Source organism: Lepus europaeus, chromosome 12 (assembly GCF_033115175.1).
Source record: "Lepus europaeus isolate LE1 chromosome 12, mLepTim1.pri, whole genome shotgun sequence".
In the NCBI taxonomy this organism is placed as follows: Eukaryota; Metazoa; Chordata; class Mammalia; order Lagomorpha; family Leporidae; genus Lepus; species Lepus europaeus.
In genome coordinates, this window is record NC_084838.1 from 90,127,272 (window position 1) to 90,148,193 (window position 20,922).

At 42.6% G+C, this 20,922-nt stretch overlaps 1 protein-coding gene across 1 annotated transcript in view; it reads right to left on the bottom strand.

Moving 5' to 3' along the window:
* Window positions 1-20,922, bottom strand: part of LOC133771346 (ras and EF-hand domain-containing protein) — an 81,592-nt gene that overhangs the window by 37,364 nt on the left and 23,306 nt on the right. Inside the window, exons 2-4 of the mRNA XM_062207093.1 lie at window positions 10,981-11,127; window positions 6,146-6,236; window positions 2,933-3,028 (exon numbers count right to left, since the gene is read on the bottom strand). Coding sequence (XP_062063077.1) covers window positions 2,933-3,028; window positions 6,146-6,236; window positions 10,981-11,127 — 334 coding nt within the window. The remainder of the gene's footprint in view (window positions 1-2,932; window positions 3,029-6,145; window positions 6,237-10,980; window positions 11,128-20,922) is intronic.

Genomic DNA, 20,922 nt, shown 5'->3' on the forward strand with positions numbered 1-20,922 from the left:
GGCCCTGCACCCCATGGGAGACCAGGAGCAGCACCTGGCTCCTGACTTCAGATCAGCGCAGTACGCCGGCCACAACGGCCATTGGAGGGTGAACCAGTGGTAAAGGAAGACCTTTCTCTCTGTCTCTCTCTCTCTCTCACTGTCTACTTTGCCTGTCAAAAATAAATAAATAAATAAATAGAAATGCTTATCAAATTACTGAAATCAAAACCTGTGCATGACATGAAGCTAGACACACACAACACAATTATATAAACACACAAGCATTGGGGCTGGTGCTGTGGCACAACGGGTTAAAGCCCTGGCCTGAAGTGCCAGCATCGCATATGGGCGCTGGTTCTAGTCCCAGCTGCTCCTCTTCTGATCCAGTCTTCTGCTATGGCCTGGGAAAGCAGTAGAAGATGGATCAAGCCCTTGGGCCCCTGCACCCACATGAGAGACCCGGAAGAAGCTCCTGGCTTCGGATTGGCACAGCTCTGGCCATTGTGGCCAAGTGGGGTTGAGCCAGTAGATGGAAGACCTCTCTCTCTGTCTCTACCTCTTTCTGTAACTCTGTCTTTCAAATAAATAAAATAAATCTTTTAAAAAAATACACAAGCCTTGCTTGCTGGTTAGGTCATTAGTATTACTGGAATCAACTGTTCAGGAGCATTTATAACATGGAAAACAAAAAATCTCCTCCAACAAATAGCTCACATCCCCTGGGAACTATGTGGACTTGGGGTGTTCACTTATGGGACATTTATGCACTGATCCCAACGGCCCCATATTTCATCAGGTCTGAGATCTTTGACACTGGACTTCACCTTGTCACATACATCAACAAAAGGCTTTTTACACTCAGCTGTGTCTCAACTGCTATGCGGCTGACGGTGACTGAGAAGAGCCAATGATTTCAAGATGCATTACGACTTCAAAGAAAAAAAACTGTGAGTAAAGTTGACTTCTTGGGGTCACTGCTGTGGCAAAGTGGGTTACGCTGCAGCCTGCAACACCAGCATCCCATAAAAGCACCGGTTGTAGTCTCACCCCTCTACTTCCAATCCGGTTTCTTTCTAATGTGCCTGGGAAAGCAACAGAAGATGGCCCAAGTAGTTGGGCCCTTGACACCCAAGTGGGAGACTCAGATGGAGTTCCAGGCTGCTGGTTTCTGTCTGGGCCAGCCCCAGGCTTTGCAGCCATCTGGGGGGTGAACCAGCAGATGGAAAATCTCTCTCTCTCTCTCTCTCTCTTGCTCTCTCTGTAATTCTGCCATCCAAATAAATAAATAAATCTTTTTTAAAAAAAAATGGATTTCTCAGAATAAGTGGCATATGTTATTGGCAAATGTAATCAATTTTGGGAAACTTTTTTAGGGTTGTTTACACCCTTTAACATACTGTCATAAATCATCTTACTGTTTTGCATAAGAACCACATCAGGCAGGCGCAAAGTCTATTATAAGTATGAAAGCACAAACTGCAGTAAGACAACTCCACGGGGTACTGGCTGTGTGACTTTGAAGAAGTTGCTCAACCTCTCTGGAACTCAATATCTGTAAAAGTAGGATATTTACACCTTCCTGGGAGAAAGTTTGAGAATTAAATTTTCTAAATTGTAAGAAGAGCTTAACAAACTACAGTTAATGAAATGCAAGTTATTGTGGTTGGGCAGGACAGTTCATCATCAACCCCTTTTTTACAGATAAGAAACTAACAATGGTCAGAACGGAGTTTCAGGGAGAAACCGTTACAGGTTGAACAAGGACTCAGTTCTCATCAGTTACTCCCAACACACAGCCTCCATTCAGAGCCAATTGGTTTTCACCATAGATGACATCAGGATAGCAGGGCAAGAAGCTCTGTGTCTCGTATTGCATACACTGTGTTAGTCTAAAGATTCTGGAAGCCACAGGAATAAGTAAAACCAATGACTTGCAGAATCTGTGGCTTTGGCACAAGCAGGAGACTGGGCAGAGCATATAGGTATGAAAATTGAACATAAAGTTGACGTTGGTGACAATTTTCCAAGAAGGCTATTGGGGAGAATTCTTAATCTTGCCAGAATTTTAACTCAGAATAGTTTGCAAAATACAATTAATTGTCACTCAGTCTTACTGTCACATTCGGAACCAATTGTTTTTTAATTACCTGTTTTCACTTTAACTACTAGGTATGCAAACAGCCCACATGTAACAATGGAGTGGAATAATGTACTGGAGACAACTTGTACCAGTGGGTGAGCACCTAAGTAAGCATCTCTTCCCAGTTCTACATTTAGGCATGTCAACTTGGTAGTGTGAAATTAATAATGGTGGGAGTCTTTTATACCATGGAAATCAGCAAACTTTAGAAATCCCTCTCATCTCTCTGCATCCCACTTCAGAGTCACTTATTAAATGTCTGACAGCACATGACTGAATGGAACCGCCAAAGCCCAAACAGACCACACCTCTGCTGATACCTCAGCAAGTTCTTCCCTGTCTCTGCTGATCAGGAGGGGTCCCTTAGGTCTTGGATTTCTATTTAAGGAGCAATAGGCATTATGTGACTAATATTCACAGACGAGCTATCAGTTAACTAGGAGTAGGGGAACAGAAGCGCATGACCAAGAGGGACAGTGCCACAAACTGTCAAGAAGTGTGCAGTGCACTCGGCAAAGGGGACTGAAGGGTACCTGGTTGGTGCAAATGAAAGGAATCAAAGTGGGGTTTGATGGACAACTCTTCAAGGGATCAGGAACATTTTTTAAATCTATGGAAAAGCTAGGTGGCCTCTGGAAATGGAGGAGAAACTCAAGTGCCCTTAAATAAAAGTCTTGTTAAGAAGTCAGCTTGACTCTGGAATCTGATTCTATCTGCCACCTCAATGCAGTTTCAAATGTTTTTAGCCATTGCATGAGACACTCGTTGATACTGAGGCTGTTCCTGAAGGTTTGGCTGCTACATCCTTACCTTTTTTAGTTTTTTTATTGTCACCTGCAGATCCCCTACTTCTGTTTCATACTGACGTCTGAGATCAGTGAGAGCTTCCTCAGCTTTGCGTTTTTCCTACAAGAAAAACAGAAATATTTTGTCGATTTAAATAGATTCAGACTCTTAAACAGCCTTCAAGACTCCGCAAGTGAAAACATTTTGTGTCAAATGAAGGCTGACCTCAATTCTCCTACCTGGAGGGAGGGAGGAGTAGGAAGGGATGATAGACAGAAAGCAAATAACTTTAAACATGCAGGAGTTCTGGAGTTGGAGCCTGCAAAAGTGAAAAGCACTGTAGAATCCCCACAACCTGCGTCCATACATCACCCTGGAGTGATAGCTCTGAGACCATACTTACATTGTGATAAAGGGTAATAGCACACCTATTAAGTAATGATGACTACTATTAGTAGTTAAAATATGGCCCAGCTAAGAGCTCCAATATGTGCCTAAATCGTCATGTCATCAGGACTCAGGAAGGTATAGTTAGTGGACGGGCCCTTTTTTTTTTTTTTTTTGGACGTGCCCTTTTTCTGAGAGTGCATGCTTTATCTGAAATCAAATCCTATCACTGCAAATTTCTATGTAAAATGTGTTCCCATTAGCTGGTTTTTCTCCAATATGTCCCTTCTCATTTTTCTCTTATTAAAATGTATAATTGCAAATCCCCTGTTCAGAATTCAAACATCTTTATGTTTATAACCAGTGAAATCTCATGTACAAATATTAACTGACATATCAAGAATGGCCCCATGGACATGGGGACATTGCAAATTGATATTCTAGTTGGGGAAGACAGAAAACAGAGATGACTTCAGGAAATGATACTAAGAAAAACCAGAGAGAGAGGGCAGAAAACAGTCTGAGGGGGGTAAGGGTGGGCACCTCCCCCAAGGTGCACGATCCCACATTTGCACACTTGCTGCAGGTGGGGCTCCTACTGCCTTCTCACTGGCTGTTGAGCCTGAGCAAGCTGCTTAACTTCCTTGTATGCCTCCATTTACTTAAAGGGTTATTATGAGGATTATATTAAATAACCCAAGTAAATTAAATACTCCTTGACAATTACATGCTCCATATAAATTCAAAAAAATCTGTGTGAAATGCTTAGTAGAAAAGCAACGTTTTCCCTACTGGTACTCTTTTTCTGAAGTGGCTATCTGGAGTTCATCCAGCTTTATGGGGGAGGCAACAAGTATTGCCTACTCCCATAGGTAGATGAAGACAGTGAGGTCGCACAGTGAGGTGCTCATGCAGGCATCAAAACAGACCTGGATGCAAGTCTTTCTACCCAGATATAACTACTTCTACAGTTTAAAAAATATTTTATTAAAAAATGAATAAAAGAAATAAACACTCTAGCTTATTCCATTTCCAATTTGTACAAGTAAGTGTGGGGGTGATATGGAGGTTATTGCAGTCATGAGGTGAGAAATAGTGGTGGCTGGGAGAAACTCTTCACAGATTTGTAGCACACTGATCTGGAGGGAATATTTTTTACAATTCCTGCAATGAGACCAGAACTTGTCTGATACCAAAATCAGACAAAGACATTAAAACTACAAGCCATTACCTCATATGAGTTCAGATGTAAATATGATAAATAAAATTTAGCGAACTGAATTCCATAATGTATATAAAAGATAATTCATCATGGCCAACTGGATCCTGTCTCAAGAGTGTCAATTTGTTGGGTCAACAACAGGAGCCACTGTGCGCTTGCTCCTGATGTGGGATCTCTGTCCTTAATGTACTGTACATTTTGATTTAATGCTATAACTAGTACTCAAACAGTATGTTTCACTTTGTGTTTCTATGTGGGTGCAAACTGTTGAAGTATTTATACTAAATTGATCTTCTGTATATAAATAGAATTGAAAATGAATCTTGATGTGAATGGAAAGGGAGAGGGAGCGGGAGAGGGGAGGGTTGCGGGTGGGAGGGAAATTATGGGAAGGGGAAGCCATTGTAATCCATAAGCTGTATACTGGAAATTTATATTCATTAAATAAAAGTTAAAAAAAAAAAAAGAGCGCAAGTTTGTTTTCACACCCAACAGTCAATGTAATTCAGTCAACATAATTCAACACAAACTCTAAAAAAGGAAAAGAAACCTGATCATTTCAGTAGACACAGAAAAAGCACCTGACAAAATCCCAGACTTATTCCTGATTAAAACAACTGCAATGACTCCCAGTGAACTAGGCACACAAAGGAACGTCAACTTAAGATAGGGGATTTATGAACACACCCCTAACACCAAATTTAAAGACAAAAGACTGAATGTAGACAACGATGCCAACTCTCATCATTTTTATTGCTCTAACCAGTGTGATGTGGCAAGAAAAACAGAAAGCATCACTCAGATCAGAAAGACAAGTAAAACTGCCTTCATTCACATATTGCATCAACCTAAAAAAACTACCATAAAAAGCTACTAAAACTACCATAAAAAGCTACTAAGGTAAACAATGCAAGCAACACAACAGCATATAATGGCTCAAATGAGTGAATAAAAATAGAACCTTTAACCTCACACTAACCACTCCAAGAAATATATTTCTATTTTCTGTTTTCAGTAACCATTAGTCACCATTAGTTTTTAAAGGGGAAAAGATAATTATTTATTCAAAAGAAATACTGAAGATAGCATGTGACTTTCAACTTTAAACAGTTCTGCCAGTGCTGAATAAAGGTATATTACATTGCGAAACACCAACGTTTGAAGACAGATTTTTAATTTCATTGTAATCTAGACCTAAACTTGGTAGCAGACAAGGACAGAGAGACAGGTATGGCTATGTCAACCCATCCTCTCCACCAAAGGCTGGTTCCGCCACCTCCTCAGGCCACATTACTCACATCACCTCTACCTCTCTGCTCTTCCTCTCACAACACCTTTTTGCCACCAGTCATCCAACCTCAGCAGTCTCCTCTCCTAGTCACTTCCTATCATCCATGTTGTTTCTCTGCTGTACTTTATCTGCATTACGTATTTCCTCTATTACTCTCTCTCTTTCTTCTTACTCCAACTCCACAAAACACCACCACTAGAAAAACCAGCAATGGCAACATTTGTGGGAGCCTGGATTTGTTGTACCCACACCCACGAGTGCTTGGGGTCTTGTCCATAAAAAGTGCTCCATAAAGAGTTGCTGAATGAACAGCCAATCCAGCCAATCCCACACTTACATCTTTCCGTGTCTTATGTTCTGCAGCCTGAATCCTCTGATCCATTTCCTCTTCCAACTCACTCAACTGCATGGCTGCCTTGTCCTGAGCTCTGAAATGCAAAGGATGCATCTTTCCATTATACACTTGGACTTAATTGCTATAAACTCACCCATTTGGAGGCCCAGATTTTATAGATGAGGAGAAACACACCATTCAAAATAACATTACCCTGTCTTCCATGTAAGAAAATGGGGTTGGAAATTTAACCATTAGGATATAAAATGTTATTAAAGTTAGATACTGAATAATTTAGATTAAATTATATTAAACTAGATTATGGTAAAAATATACACATTTATACATAAATATACAGATAACAAATCACTGGAAGGCTCCCAATAAATTGTGAATATTCTTAAATCCTTTTTACTATGACTTATAACCCTGGACCCTACCCTTCCAAAATAAAAGACTTCATGCCATAGAGATGGCTAGATATAATTTTGAGATGTGAAACTCACAATATTATAGGCTGAAGTTAGAAAGGTAAAAAGGATCTTGACAATTAATAATTCCCCTAAAGTTCTAGATAAGGTAGATATAAGGTTGCGTTTAGAAAAATTCTCTTTCTATTATGCATATTGTTTACTGCTTGAATTTTTTCAAACAAATATCAATGTAAAAAATTTACCTACCCCTACTAATTAATATTATTTTCCTGCTCCAATAAGTTCACAGTCAAACCCACTTAAAACACACAAAGTCTCATGAAAGTCTAACAAAATGCAACAATAATTCATTGTTTTAATTCTAGACAGATCTATTTCCTTCTTAGCCTTATAAACTCATACATCTTTCCATCTTGTTTCCCCCATTCTTCTCCACAAAGGGGCCAAAATGTATGCTTGGGTTTGAGCTGTTTTGTGATTCCTAAAAGTAGCTCTTTAGGGAGCAGACAGCTCTTGTATATCATATCAGGCACCTAATGAGAGGGCTCAGGTAAGAAAACTTTTAAGAAAATATTTATTCATTCATTCATTCATTTGAAATGCAGAATATCAGGGTGGGGGCTGGGAGGAGAGAGAGAGAGAGAGAATGAATATCTGAGAATCTTCCATCAGCTGGTTCACTCTCAAATGGCTGCAAAGGCCAAGGTTGGGTCAGGATAAAATCAGGCACCTGGGGCCGGCGCCGCGGCTCAGTAGGCTAATCCTCCGCCTTGCGGCGCCAGCACACCGGGTTCTAGTCCCGGTCGGGGGCACCGATCCTGTCCCGGTTGCCCCTCTTCCAGGCCAGCTCTCTGCTGTGGCCAGGGAGTGCAGTGGAGGATGGCCCAAGTGCTTGGGCCCTGCACCCCATGGGAGACCAGGAGAAGCCCCTGGCTCCTGCCATCGGATCAGCGCGGTGCGCCGGCCGCAGCGCGCCTACCGCGGCGGCCATTGGAGGGTGAACCAACGGCAAAAGGAAGACCTTCCTCTCTGTCTCTCTCTCACTATCCACTCTGTCTGTCAAAAAAAAAATCAGGCACCTGGAACTCCATTCTGGTCTCCCACACAAGTGGTAAGTACCCAAGCACTTGGGCCTTTATCTGCTGTACCTCAGCATGGACTTTAGCAGAGAGCTGCATCAGAAGCAGAACAGTTAGGACACAAATCTGCCCTCTGATATGAGATGCCTGCATTGCAAATGACAGTTTAAAATGCTGTGCCACAACTCTGCTCTGAAAACCATGTTCTTTATATGTTCTATTTTGCAATGTATTTTTCAGTTATAATATTTTTTAAAACAATGAGAAAAGATTATCTGTCTCATGGCCAGGATTGATTTTAGAAAAACCTTAACACATGTTAAAAGGCAACTTGTTCAAAATGAAGCTATCTTCCATTTCGTATTCCACTTATTCACCCCACAGTATCTCAGAGTAATTTTGGTGGAGATTAACTGGACAATTCATCTATGTACACCACATTTAACAGACTGTTGTGTTTGCCCTGAGAGGCAGGTAACAGGATAATTAAGTCTGCCATAGCCTAGGACCTTTCCCCTCATTAAAAATTTACAATCAAATACAGTGAGAATTGTAGTATTAAAGTGTGATGTTTATTTGTGGGGATGGGTAAGCCAAGATTTACAAAGAGTGATAGAATATTTTTATCCATATTGAACAAATGACTATTTTGGTTTTATAAAATTAAGGTAGGAATGGGAATAATGCCCAAGTATCAGTATCACTGCAATACGGACACTGAGTTCTCTCAAGGTGGGGCTTGGACACACTCTGGCCCACGTGTGAGGTGAGATCCGCATGGCCATTCTGCCTCTCAGGTGCAGGGTGAAGGCAGGACAAGTGAGGGTGTGGCTTGAAGCAGTGAAGTCAAAAGCCAGGCACTTGGACCACATTTAGAAGAGGACACACTGAACCAGTTCTCAGCCTGGCCCTTCCACTGGGCTTCTCACGGCAGCCAAGATGGTTTCCTTGGCCTCCTTCAGGTTGTGTTTGATGTCCTGGACTTCTGTTGCCTTCTCAACATGGTTGTCACTCCTTGCAGCCAGTGAGTTCTCTTCCTAGCCTTCTCCATCACCTCACCTTGGTCCTCAGCCTTACTACTCCTGCAACAGCTTGTGCAGCAGTGGGCCAGGTGGGTGGCTTCACGTAGGCCTGCAGGTCTGGGACAGCACCAAGAGATGGGCCCAGTGGGACATAACTCCTCAGAAGCACACACAAGGAGGATTTCCAAATGCAAAGGGGAGGTTAGTTTGGTGGGGCTTAGGGATACATGCTACAACCTATCCCTGAAGTAAAACCAAGAGGCACTGGAGCAGGAGCTGTAGGGAACTGTTCTTACTAATTTTTCTTTTCCAAATACAATTAATAAATCCCATCTCTATGAAGGCAGAGCATATTGATTTTTTAAAAAGTTAGAAATGGAAAAATGTGCGTTATAGGGATCCCACAATTGCTTTATTTAGCAATTATCTACTATGGAGATAATCATCACTTTACAATGGTGGAGGGTTCAGATTAAAACTTAAATGTGTGTGTGTGTGTGTGTGATTTTCTTTTGTCCTCTCATAGCTACATGTCCAGTTATCAAGCTTTTCACATGAACGCATCTTGCCTACTTTAGTAGGTTATCAGTGACTTGAAAAGCAGTCACCATTGGCATTAGACTTGATTCATTTAAACCAATAACATGCTGTTAATAAAAGGTAGGAGATAGAGCTTAAATACAAGACCTCCTCCACCTTCTAGTCTGATGCACCTCTGTTGTACCATCTTAATTCTTTTTATACTTACTTTCATCTTCACAACGTGTGCATTAGTTTAACTTCTACATAAAATCACACAAAAATGCTGTGGGTGGAGGGAAAGACCCCAGTTTTATATATGTAAAAATGTGACTAACAATACTGCTTTCTGACCTTGTTTACCTTCTGCTCTCCTGAAATCCTGCCCAAGGTCATGTTAACCGTTTGAAAATTATTCTACTTTCTGTTTATGACACCTGCTATTGAAGTCTAAAGATTATGTATCTCCACAGAGCTTTATTTTTTTAAAAAAACAACTCTGGGAGGGGCCAGCACTGTGGCCCAGCGGGTTAACGCCCTGGCTTGAAGCGCCAGCATCCCATATGGGTGCCGGTTCTAGTCCCGGCTGCTTCACCTCCCATCCAGCTCTCTGCTATGGCCTGGGAAAGCAGTAGAAGATGGTCCAAGCCCTCAGGCCCCTGCACTTGTGTGGGAGATCCAGAAGAAGCTCCTGGCTCCTGGCTTCAAATCGGTGCAGCTCCAGCCGTTGTGGCCAACTGGGGAGTAAACCATCAGAAGGAAGACTTCTGTCTCTCTTCTCTGTGTAATTCTGACTTTCAAATAAATAAATAAATCTTTAAAAAAATCAACTCTGGGATTATCAATTCTCTCTTTGCCATCATCCTTTTTTCCAGCTATTTCTTTTAGGTATCCAGTCCAAAACATGTGGGACTACTCCTCAATATTTTCTCTTTGCACTTCTTCATTCTAAGCAACTATTTTTTTTTCCGGTAAATCAGGGTAGTCCATAATGATGCAGCATTTGTTGAACGATTTCTAATTCCTATTAAAATGTCTAGTGTGCTAGAATCAGCCAATGTTATCTACTTCCAAGTTCCAACCAGGACACTGGGAACTCATTCTTCAGGTGCAAGTGCAAAGCTAAAAAACTGAGACCTACCCTCAACACAGAAACAAGGATAGATGGTCCCTGGTTACAAGTGCAAGGGCTGGTTCACAAGCAGCCATTCAAACAAATCATGAAAGAGGGGCCTTTAGAAGATAGACCCTGATCAGGTGAGGTGGGCTAGTGAGAGGCAAAGTAGCACTGCTGAGTAGCCACCTCTGTGCTACACACTAAGTCAGGGGCTTTGTCCCAGACATAAACTAAGTCTCAACCCCCTGAGGATGTGAATATTTTCATCCTTTTACAGATGCAAGAACTGAGGCTCCAAGAGATTAACAAAGCTGCCCCCAAGGCCTCACACCCATAGCTGACCAACACAGGCTTAAGATGGAGACTTGCCTAACTCTGTTATTTCTCACATGCTTGGAGTGGCAAGATACACAATAAATCTCTGGACTGCTGTGTATCAAATAACTGCTTATGGAGAATTTATACACTAGGATCACCATGACCTCCTGACAGATGGCTGGCTGCCTCTGTAAGTCCCCGTCTGACTCAACTTCCCCTGTGCTGGCTTAATTGGGAAGGGTTTACACTCGAGTTCAGCAAGTCCGCCTGTAGCATCCTGTGATACTCAGTCCATTTTCCGCCCCGTTCACAGCCCCTCTTGTCTCTCAGGAAGGAAGGACTTCCATACCTCTTCACTGCAATGGCCAGGTTTTCCATTTCTGTGCTCTGAAGTCTGATCTCACGGATAAAGTTCTTTATGACATGTTCATACGGCTGAATCAGTCTTGGCTCCACGAGGTTGATGTTTTGATATAGGATACCAACTTGTTCTTCCCTGAAACATAAAAATTGAATTAAACCAATTAAAAAATATAAAGAGGCAAAATTTAAAGAACACTCTTGGGAATGAGAAACATAGGCAAGAAACCAAGGAAGGAAAAAACAATAAAATAGAATGATTTGTACTGGGGGGGAAGAGAGCAGTCAGAGCCTTGTTCCTTTTTCCTCCAGAATCAAAGACAGAGGCCTCCAAGGACAGCGGACATAGATGAGAAGGGACTATAGCTAAAGAGATTTCTTTTGGCTACTGCTGTTGTTTTTTCAATAGAGAAATAAATAAATTTACAGAAAAATTAGGCAACATTAAACCAATTACCTAATTCTGTGTTTTACCAATCTCTAATAAGATATGTTTTAGCATTTATGACCCTAAGACTGGATATACCCATTATTCTATGGTCAGTTAAAAAATTACTTCATCTAAATTCATATTTATAGGAGGGGGTCTTCAAAAAGTCCATGGAAAATGTGCGTTATCTTTTAATTGTGTTTTTCGACAAAACATTTTTGAAGTGCACTCATATTGGTATTTGCACTTTTTAAAAGATTTTGTTTATTGATTTGGGAGGTAGAATTACAGACAGAGAGAGGAAGAGACAGAAAGAAAGGTCTTCCATCTGCTGGTTCACTCCCCAATGGCTTCAATGGCCAGAGCTGAACCTATCCCAAGCCAGGAGCCAGGAGCTTCAACTGGGTTTCCCAAGTGGGTGCAGGGAACCAAGCACTTGGGCCAACTTCCACTGCCTTCCCAGGACATAGCAGAGAGCCGAATCAGAAGAGCAGCCAGAACACAAACCGGACCCCATATGGGATGCATAAGTCCCAGACTATATTTCTGACCAACTGGCCATAAATCAGGGCTTCCTCAAATCCTCTCTGCAGATTCCATAACTGGTGGAACTACTCATAAAACTCAGAAATACTTTACTTATAAAGAATACAACTCAGGAAGAGTGAAATTGAAGAGATTCTTAGGGCAGGTTATAGTGGTTGTGGGTACAGAGCCTTTATGGCCTATCTGGTCACACCATCTTGCCAGCACCTTGATGTGCTCACCAGCTGAGAAACCTTCCAAAGGCTACCCTTCGGTGTAGGGGGTAAAAGCCACTGTCTGCGATGCTGGCATCCCATATGGGCACCGGTTCATGTCCTGAATGCTCTGTTTCCTAACCAGCTCCCTACCGGTGGCCTGGGAAGAGGAACAGAGGATGGTCCAAATGTTTGAGGCCCTACCACCCATGTGGGAGACCTGGATACAGTTCCTGGCTCCTGGCTCTGACCTGGCTCAGCACCTGTCCTTGAGGCCAAATGGGGAGGGAACCAGCAGACAGAAGATCTCCCTGTTTCTCCCTTCCCCTCTCTGTAGCTCTTTCAAATAGATACATAAAAATATTTAAAAATCAAACAAACAAACAAAAAAGAGCCACCATTCAAGGTTCCTTTGCAGGCTCCATTGCATAGGTGTGATAGATTACTCACTACACAGTGGTGATGACCTGATCATCACCCTCCCCCTATTCCCCAGGGGTCAGGGATGGGGTTCAAAGTGCCAGCCCGCTTTGTCTTTTTGACTGCCAACCTCCAAACTGAAGCCTGGGAGCCACCAGTCATCTCATTGCCACAAGAAATATACTTATCACTTTGGAGATTCCAAGAATAAGGAGGTGTGTGCCAGGAACCTGAGTCAAAGACCAAATACATACTCCTTATTGTATCTCAATATTAATGTGACAATCCCCATACTTGTTACTCAGTACTTTTTATTAAAATATAAAAAGATGGGGCCAGCGTTGTGGTACAGCAGATTAAGCAACCACCTGTGATGATGGCATCCCATATGAGCACCAGACGGAGTCTAGAATATTCTACTTCTAATCCATTTCCCTGCTAATGTGCCTGAGAAAGCAATGGAGGATGAACCAGGTGTTTGGGCCCTGCCACCCATGTTGGAGACCTGGATGGATTCTAGGCTCCTGGCTTCGGTTTGGCCCAGCCCTGGCTGTTGTGGTCATTAAGGGAATGAACCAGTGGATGGAAGATCTCTCTGTCACTCCCTCTATCTCTGTAACTCTGCCTTTCAAATAAATAAACAAATCTTTTTTAAAGAAGCAGAGGTATTTCAAAGTAAAATTGACAATATCCTATAGCTGATCTGTTAAAAGTAAAAGAGGTTAGGTGCTGCGGCTAGCAGTGCCCTTGGCTCACAATTTAGGAGGGGTGGGCAGTAAGTAGAATCTGGCAGATTGCCTTTCATGTCTAGTTAATGAAGCCTGTATTACTCAGCTGCCATCACTGAGGGCCACTGTGCTGTGTGGGCCCAATAAACACACATTCCCCACCACATTCAAAGCTTCCCCTGACCAATGGGTTGTACAACCTTGGACAGCTTACATCACTGACCATGCAAACCAACATCTGTCAAATTCAGTGGAGAGCTGTGCTTGCTAATATTTAACACAAACTATGACTGTATGGTGACAGTAGAAGCACTTTTTAAAAGTGAAGAGCATTTGTACCAGTTGAAAAAAAATGCCAGAAATTTAGAAAACAGGGAATTCTTTGGACCTGAAGATGATCACTCACCACAATCCCAGCAACAAAGAACTCTACCATAATTCTGTTCAAGTCTAGAAATGTTAGTGATAGTTAACAGTCATGGGAAAGTTAATTATTTTCACTACTTCATTATTTAGCATTTATCCAGTCATTTCCAGTGCACGATTTTTTTTAAAGATTTACTTATTTATTTGAAAGTCAGAGTTACAAAGAGAAGGAGAGGCAGAGAGAGAGGTCTTCCATCCTCTTGTTCACTCCTCAATTGGCCGCAATGCCTGGAGCTGCACCAATCCAAAGCCAGGAGCTTCTTCCCTGTCTCCCATGCGGGTGCAGGAGCCCAAGGACTTGGGCCATTTTCTACTACTTTCCTAGGCCATAGCACAGAGATGGATCAGAAGTGGAGTAGCTGGGACTTGAAATGGCACCCATATGGAATGCCAGCACTGCAGGTGGCAGCTTTACCCGCTATGCCACAGCACCGGCCCCACAATCTATATTTACTGTAATTTTATAGTTACTTTCCTGACAATGCAAAATGCCTCTGTCTCCTGCTCCTGATAGAAAGAGATTACTTTTCTCCAGGTGCTTGCCTAATGCTGATAAAGCTTCTGGGCATGCCACTATAGGAATCAGGATCGATAAGAGCATTTCATCACTACTTATGGGTGCCTAATGACACCGAAGCAGCAGCCAATGAGGACCACTCAGAAATCCCAAACACAGTTTATACCCATTCCATCATCCACATTCCCAGGGCTTCTGGTCGTGTTGTGTGTTGGTTGAAGGCAGTCTATTAAGGTGCTAAGAGAGTTCAAGAAACAATATGATAATCTCAGGCCTCAGTAATAAAGAGGTTATATTTCTCAACAGGAATAGATGACACACATATAATAAGATTTAGAATAAAATAGTTCTAGTTAGTGAATGCTCATCATATTCCAGGTATTGTGCTAAGCAATCTATGCATTCCTTTTTTTTTTTTTTTTTTTTTTTTTTTTGCTATGCACAGTAACCCCGCGAAGGATTTTTCTTACTTTTTGCAGATCAGGCAGGGCTAAGGGCATGTTATGGACCGAACTGTGTCTTCCTCCACATTCTTAGCTGAAGTCCAAACCCCTAGTACCTGAGAAAGTGATCCCATTTGGAGATGGGGTCTTTCTGGAGATAATTACGTTAAAAGGAATTCATTAAGGTGGTTTTCATCCAATCTCTCTGGTTACCTTATAAAAACAAGATAATTGGGCCCAGACACAGAGGGAAGCCCGAATGGAGACCCAGATGAAGAGAGCTGTCCATAAAGGACAGATGCCCCAGGGGAAACCAGCCCTGCTGGCAGCTGGACCTCAGACTCTGAGCCTCCGGGATTAGGATGAAAGAAATTTCTGCTGCTTAAATTCCCCAATCTGTGTTTGTTACCACGCATATCCAAGCAGGCCTAAAAAGCAAGTATAGTGCCCAAGGTCACTGAGTGGCAGAATTCGGTTCAAACTCAGTCTCATCCTGGAGGCGTCATAAGCAATCGTGACACTATCTTGCTTCCTAGTTGTGGTAAAACCTGAAATTTGGCAGAAAAAATAAGTAAGCAGATGTTCAGATCAACCCACAGGACTATGAAACACTGCAGACCATGGGCTCATTAGCTCTGCAGCTTAGTAAAGAATGGCCCTACGGTGTGACTGTGCGACTGTGAACTTCCCGGGTTAACTCTTGTAGGTAAACTATTCCGTCTGTGTAGGTGCCAATTATGAGTCAAAAGAACTGCTCAAGTGAAATATTAATAGACCTACAGGAGTATGTCACTTTGGTAATAAAAGACAACAGAAAATACATTCTTCCCTGACATCAGAGCTGAGGGCAAATACTGGTTTTTGAGTGAGCCCTATGTATTAGAGAACAGGAAAAAAAAATTTTTTAAACTGCTCCGAGACCGCCCCTTGTAATTTCACTGCACAAAAGGATCATTAGCTTCTCTGCCTGTCATTTACTGACCACCAGGAGGACGTGAAGCATGAAACTGTGCTCTGTAAAAGGAACCCAGCTGTCAGGGACGGCCATCAAGATGTTGTCACCTGCAGTCATTGTTTGCTGGCGAACCGCACCAAAATACAAGTGTTCAGAAGTGAGATGTCTCAGTAGATTCCCTCACTTTCTGCAAATTTCTAAAATGAAGAAGAGACATCACCACACACCCATTCTCTTGGGTCCTTTGCTGGTCCTAGCATTACACGGCATTTCAGGAAGAGTTGACAGGGAGGTGTACACAGAGATTTATTACAGAAAATGTCTGCCTCTAGCAGAAAATACGTGTTGTGATCCACCGTTGTGCCGGAACTGCTGGGATGCACTATCTGGTGTCTTATGGGATGTACAGGGTGACTTGATTTCCCGGAACCCAGGGCACAGAGGTTGCAGCTATGTGACAAATTCTAGGCAATGGAATGGGAACAGAAATGGTGTGCATTTGTCACTTCCATGCTTGGAACCCAAAATCCTTTGCAATATCCTAGCTCACAGCCTTTCATTCTCTCTCTTTCTATCGCCTCCCTTGCCCCAATTCTGCAACTCCCCCTTCCTCCCACTGTTCCACACCATCATAGCTTTAGTGAAAGACCTCCATACAGCAAAGGCACACATGATGATGGAATGTACTTGGACCCCAGAAACACCAAATGGAGAGAAACCGCTCAGGAGCCCTGTACGACCTCACCCATCAGCCCGACTGTCTGACACAGACAGAAACAAGCTCTCTGATCTTGTTAAGTCACTAAGCCATGGAAGTTCTTTGTTAGGTCAGCTTGAGCTGGGAAAGATGACGTTATGATTTCCTACTTTGGCATTTTATCATCCTCTTTCACATTAAAACACTTCCTTATCCCCTTACTTCATAGCTTCATATTAACTAAGTCATAAAACTTTTATTGTCAGGGTGAGTCTTAACCACCACCGCCCACTCCCTTTAGAAAGGAAAAACAGGCTATCATGCAGCACCTCTACAATGAAGCAGACATTTGTTCAGTACCTTATATTAGTCCCTGCGCTGATTCTAAGCGTTCCCACATACTCTTCTCTGAATCCATCTGACAACACTATGAGGCAGTCATTATTATCATCCCTCGTACTGAGAAGGAAACTCAGGAAGAAAGAGATGAATATATTCTTGATAGCAGAGCTAAAGTCCCAATTCAGTCCATCTGGCTCTAGATTCTGGATCTCTGAGTTGGGGTGGGTGGGAGGACGGGTTGGTTCCTCACATAAAAGTAAGTGCTAGCCGGCGCCGTGGCTCAACAGGCTAATCCTCTGCCTTGCGGCGCCGGCACACCGGGTTCTAGTCCCGGTCGGGGCACCGATCCTGTCCCGGTTGCCCCTCTTCCAGGCCAGCTCTCTGCTGTGGCCAGGGAGTGCAGTGGAGGATGGCCCAAGTGTTTGGGCTCTGCACCCCATGGGAGACCAGGATAAGCACCTGGCTCCTGCCATCGGAACAGCGCGGTGCGCCGGCCGCAGCGCGCTACCACGGCGGCCATTGGAGGGTGAACCAATGGCAAAGGAAGACCTTTCTCTCTGTCTCTCTCTCTCACTGTCCACTCTGCCTGTCAAAAAAAAAAAAAAAAAAGTAAGTGCTAGACTGCTTTTGAGGGGTCCCAAGTAAATACTTCCATTTAAGAAGATCTGATGTACCATCAACATTTTTAAAAAATTACTTTGGAGGAATATATATATATATATATATATATATGCTACAAAGACAAACACATTACAAAAGAACTCCTTGAAAGTCTAAAAGCATGATTAAGATTAAAATGGGGTGACTTTATAATATTTAGTTCTTAGAGCTATTTGGGAAAACTTTATCTTTTTTTTAAAGATTTATTTTATTTATTTGAAAGACAGAGTTAGAGAGAGAGGCAGAGACAGAGAGGTCTTCCATCCACTGGTTCACTCCCCAAATGTCTGCATCGGCCAGAGCTGCGCCGATCTAAAGCCAGGAGCCAGGAGCTTCTTCCAGGTCCCCCATGTGGGTGCAGGGGCCCAAGGACTTGGGTCATCTTCTACTGCTTTCTGAGGCCGTAGCAGAGAGCTGGATTGGAAGAGGAGCAGCCAGGACTAGAACCGGCACCTATATGGGATGCCGGCACATCAGGCCAGGGCTTTAACCCGCTGTGCCACAGCGCTGGCCCCAAACTTTGTCATTTGAAGTGAGGCACACTTCCTGTTTCTACTCTGCCTCTATCTGTCTGTGGCTTCATTTGGTTTGTTTTGTGAAACTAGAGAAATATCTGGATTATGCTGAGATATTGCAAAATAATGCATTTGGTGATTCTTACACTTGATGCAAAAGGCAGAAACAAAATAAAAACAAACCAAAACCCCCACATCATCACAGCAAGAGATAATACTTGGTCTCTTGATCTAAGATTTAAATATTGTGCCCTACATAGGTAGCTAAACACCCATAAATTCTTCAACACAGCAGACCTAGTGCTATTACTTGGTGTCAAGATAATCTTCTGGGGGCTGGTGTTGGCGCAGAGGTAAAGACACTGCTGGGAAAGCCTGCATCCACTGTGTTCTAGTCCTCCCTCTCCTTCCGACACAGCTTCCTGCCAGGACATACTTGGGGGCAGCAGGTGAAGGCTCAAAAAATTGGGACCCTGTCCCCATGCAGGAGACCTGTATTGAGTACCAAGATCCTGGCTTTGGTTCACTTCTAGCATGAGTGAACCAGTGGATAGAAGATCTCTGTCTTTGTGTGTGTGTGTCTGTCTCTCTGCCTTTCAAATAAACAAATGCAATGTTGTTAGTTTTTTTTTTTAAAGAGAGAGAATCTTTTGTTCCACTTTGAGAGTACAGTAGTCACTGACCGCTCCATCATCCTTCTCCTGACGTCAAAGACTGTTCAAGCAGAAACTATACAATGGCAGCACACACAACTGTTTCCTTTTGGACTTGACCCAAGTTAGTGCATGTGAATGATAAGAAGGGTGCCAAGTAGTGACTTTTAATTCAGGAATATCTGGGCCTCTGCTAAGGCCATTATACTTGGATTCACAAATGCCAAGAAGACCTACTTACAGGCGTGCTTGACAAAAACTAGGTAAAGATTGTCAAATCATATGCATTAGTCAGGACAAAAAACTGACTCTACTTTTGTGCTGACAAAGTAATTAACACTAAAAGCAGTCTAATTTATATAAGAAGATAACAAGTGAAACACTGAAAAATGGACTCAGAATTCCCATTCATTTTTAGGTATATAAAGTTTAAAAGTACTCATTTTCTTTTTAATTAACTATAAGATGGTGTGTATGAAAGACAGTGGTAATGGCTAATTATTGACGCAAATTCCTAACAAAATTTTAAAATGAAACCTAGGAAATTAGCATTTTAAATTGCAAATATTCTCATTGAGGCTGAGTGGGAAATGAGGTATATTTAGAAGGAAAAACAGGTAAACTTAACATGTGAGAACATTTGACGAGGTCACATACTTCCAAAATACTAATATTTATTGAGAAGAACATGTACATTTTTATGTTTATGGAATTGTAATGAAGTACCCTGGGACTTAGAATGCCTGGACTCCACTGGTCTCAGGCAGCCCTGAGCAAAGTCGAGTGCAGACAATACCACTCAAAGTAAGACACCCATGGAGACCCAGTAGGCATGCTAGGACAATTGGCCCTTAGATGCCAAGTCTTGCTGCTTTAAGCAAAAAATAGGAAGCTAACCTATTTATTAACACCATATGCTATACAGATCTGATACCCAAGGCAGTTTTTTGCAAACAAAAGCAAACATTCTTACATGTCAATGTCTTCATCACTGTGCACTAAGGAATGTAACAAGAAAACTGATGCTATCGGCCTGACATCTGAGCACGAGAAATTAAAACATCCGTGCCATCTAAGGGCACCATGTGAAATCTTGGCAACGCTAGGAAGCAGACTGAGTTCTGTGAGGATTAAGGACAAGATGCTCTGACAGTGCAGGACAGGTGATGTGGGAATTACCTGCAGTGTGGGTAGATGGCAATAGCTAAGCTGAAAGCAGCAGGTGGGGAGGGGATGGCCGGGTGGGTTGCGGCTGTTCCAGGTATCAGTCAGCTTGGGCTGTGCAAAGCTGTAGGCAGCGGGGGGTCAGGGACAGAGAAGAGGCCAGCAGTTCTCATCAGCTGCAGCTGGAGAAGAGTTAGCAGGAGCCAGGAGAGCAGTGGTATAGGGCCTGCAAGTGCACTGAAGACATTGTGGGGTATTCTTAGATGACAGGAAATCACTGAAAGAGGTGACACGATCAAGTTTGCCTCTGAACTGCTGCTATCTTCACACAGGTTGGTTGAAGTGGAGAGTTAAGGAAAGGATTTTGAAAAAAAAAAATTTTTTCAGAGCTTATTATCATTTAATCCAGAAATATGAGACTGCAGTTTTCATTAGCTTCCATTTTACCTTAGGATCGGTGAATTATGGATAATTAACATCTGATAGTATAATTTTTTTCTCTTGGGGGAGAAGAAGGGTACAGTCTTCCTAATGTAACACCAGTTGACCTTTTAAGGTGCCCTCAAAGAACCGCATGGTTATTCAGTCAGCACAAAAAAGGCTTATGTTTTCCCACATGCAAATAAATGTTACTCATTTTAAGATGTACTTTTATTACACAGAATACATACTTCTGCAATAAACCTCAATTAGCTGGAAAATAAATCCCAGTGGTCAAATCCAGCTATGTTCCTAGAAGAAGGCAGCCCATGTTCTCTTTCTGAAGTTCAAGCTCTGCCACGCATCATGGGAAGGGCTCCTGATCTGTATTATCATAATAGGCCTCTCCCTTCACTAACTCAGTTACAGGTGGCTCATTGCCTCTGCATTCTAGAGAAAACAAACCATAGCCTCAACTTGGCTCCCCCAAGACTTTGGGGCTGCTGTCCTGTGCCCACTATTGTGGGCTTTCCTGGTCCCTGTTTTGCTAGAGCTTGGCTAGAGGAGGATCTAGTCCAGGTCTTAAAATACCTATCCACGCTCCACCTAGGGGACCCTGCCCAAATACACCTCCCCCAACACATGAAATTCTTTCCAAAGCTGTGCCACCCTGAAGGCTACTTTACTTACACGAACACTTATTTAGGTAACATTCCCCCCAAATAGTTTTAAAATGTAAAGTTAACTAGATTCATTCAAAGGCTAGAAACAATTCAGATGGCATATTGCTTCCTATTTAAAATCACTGACATTTAGTTACT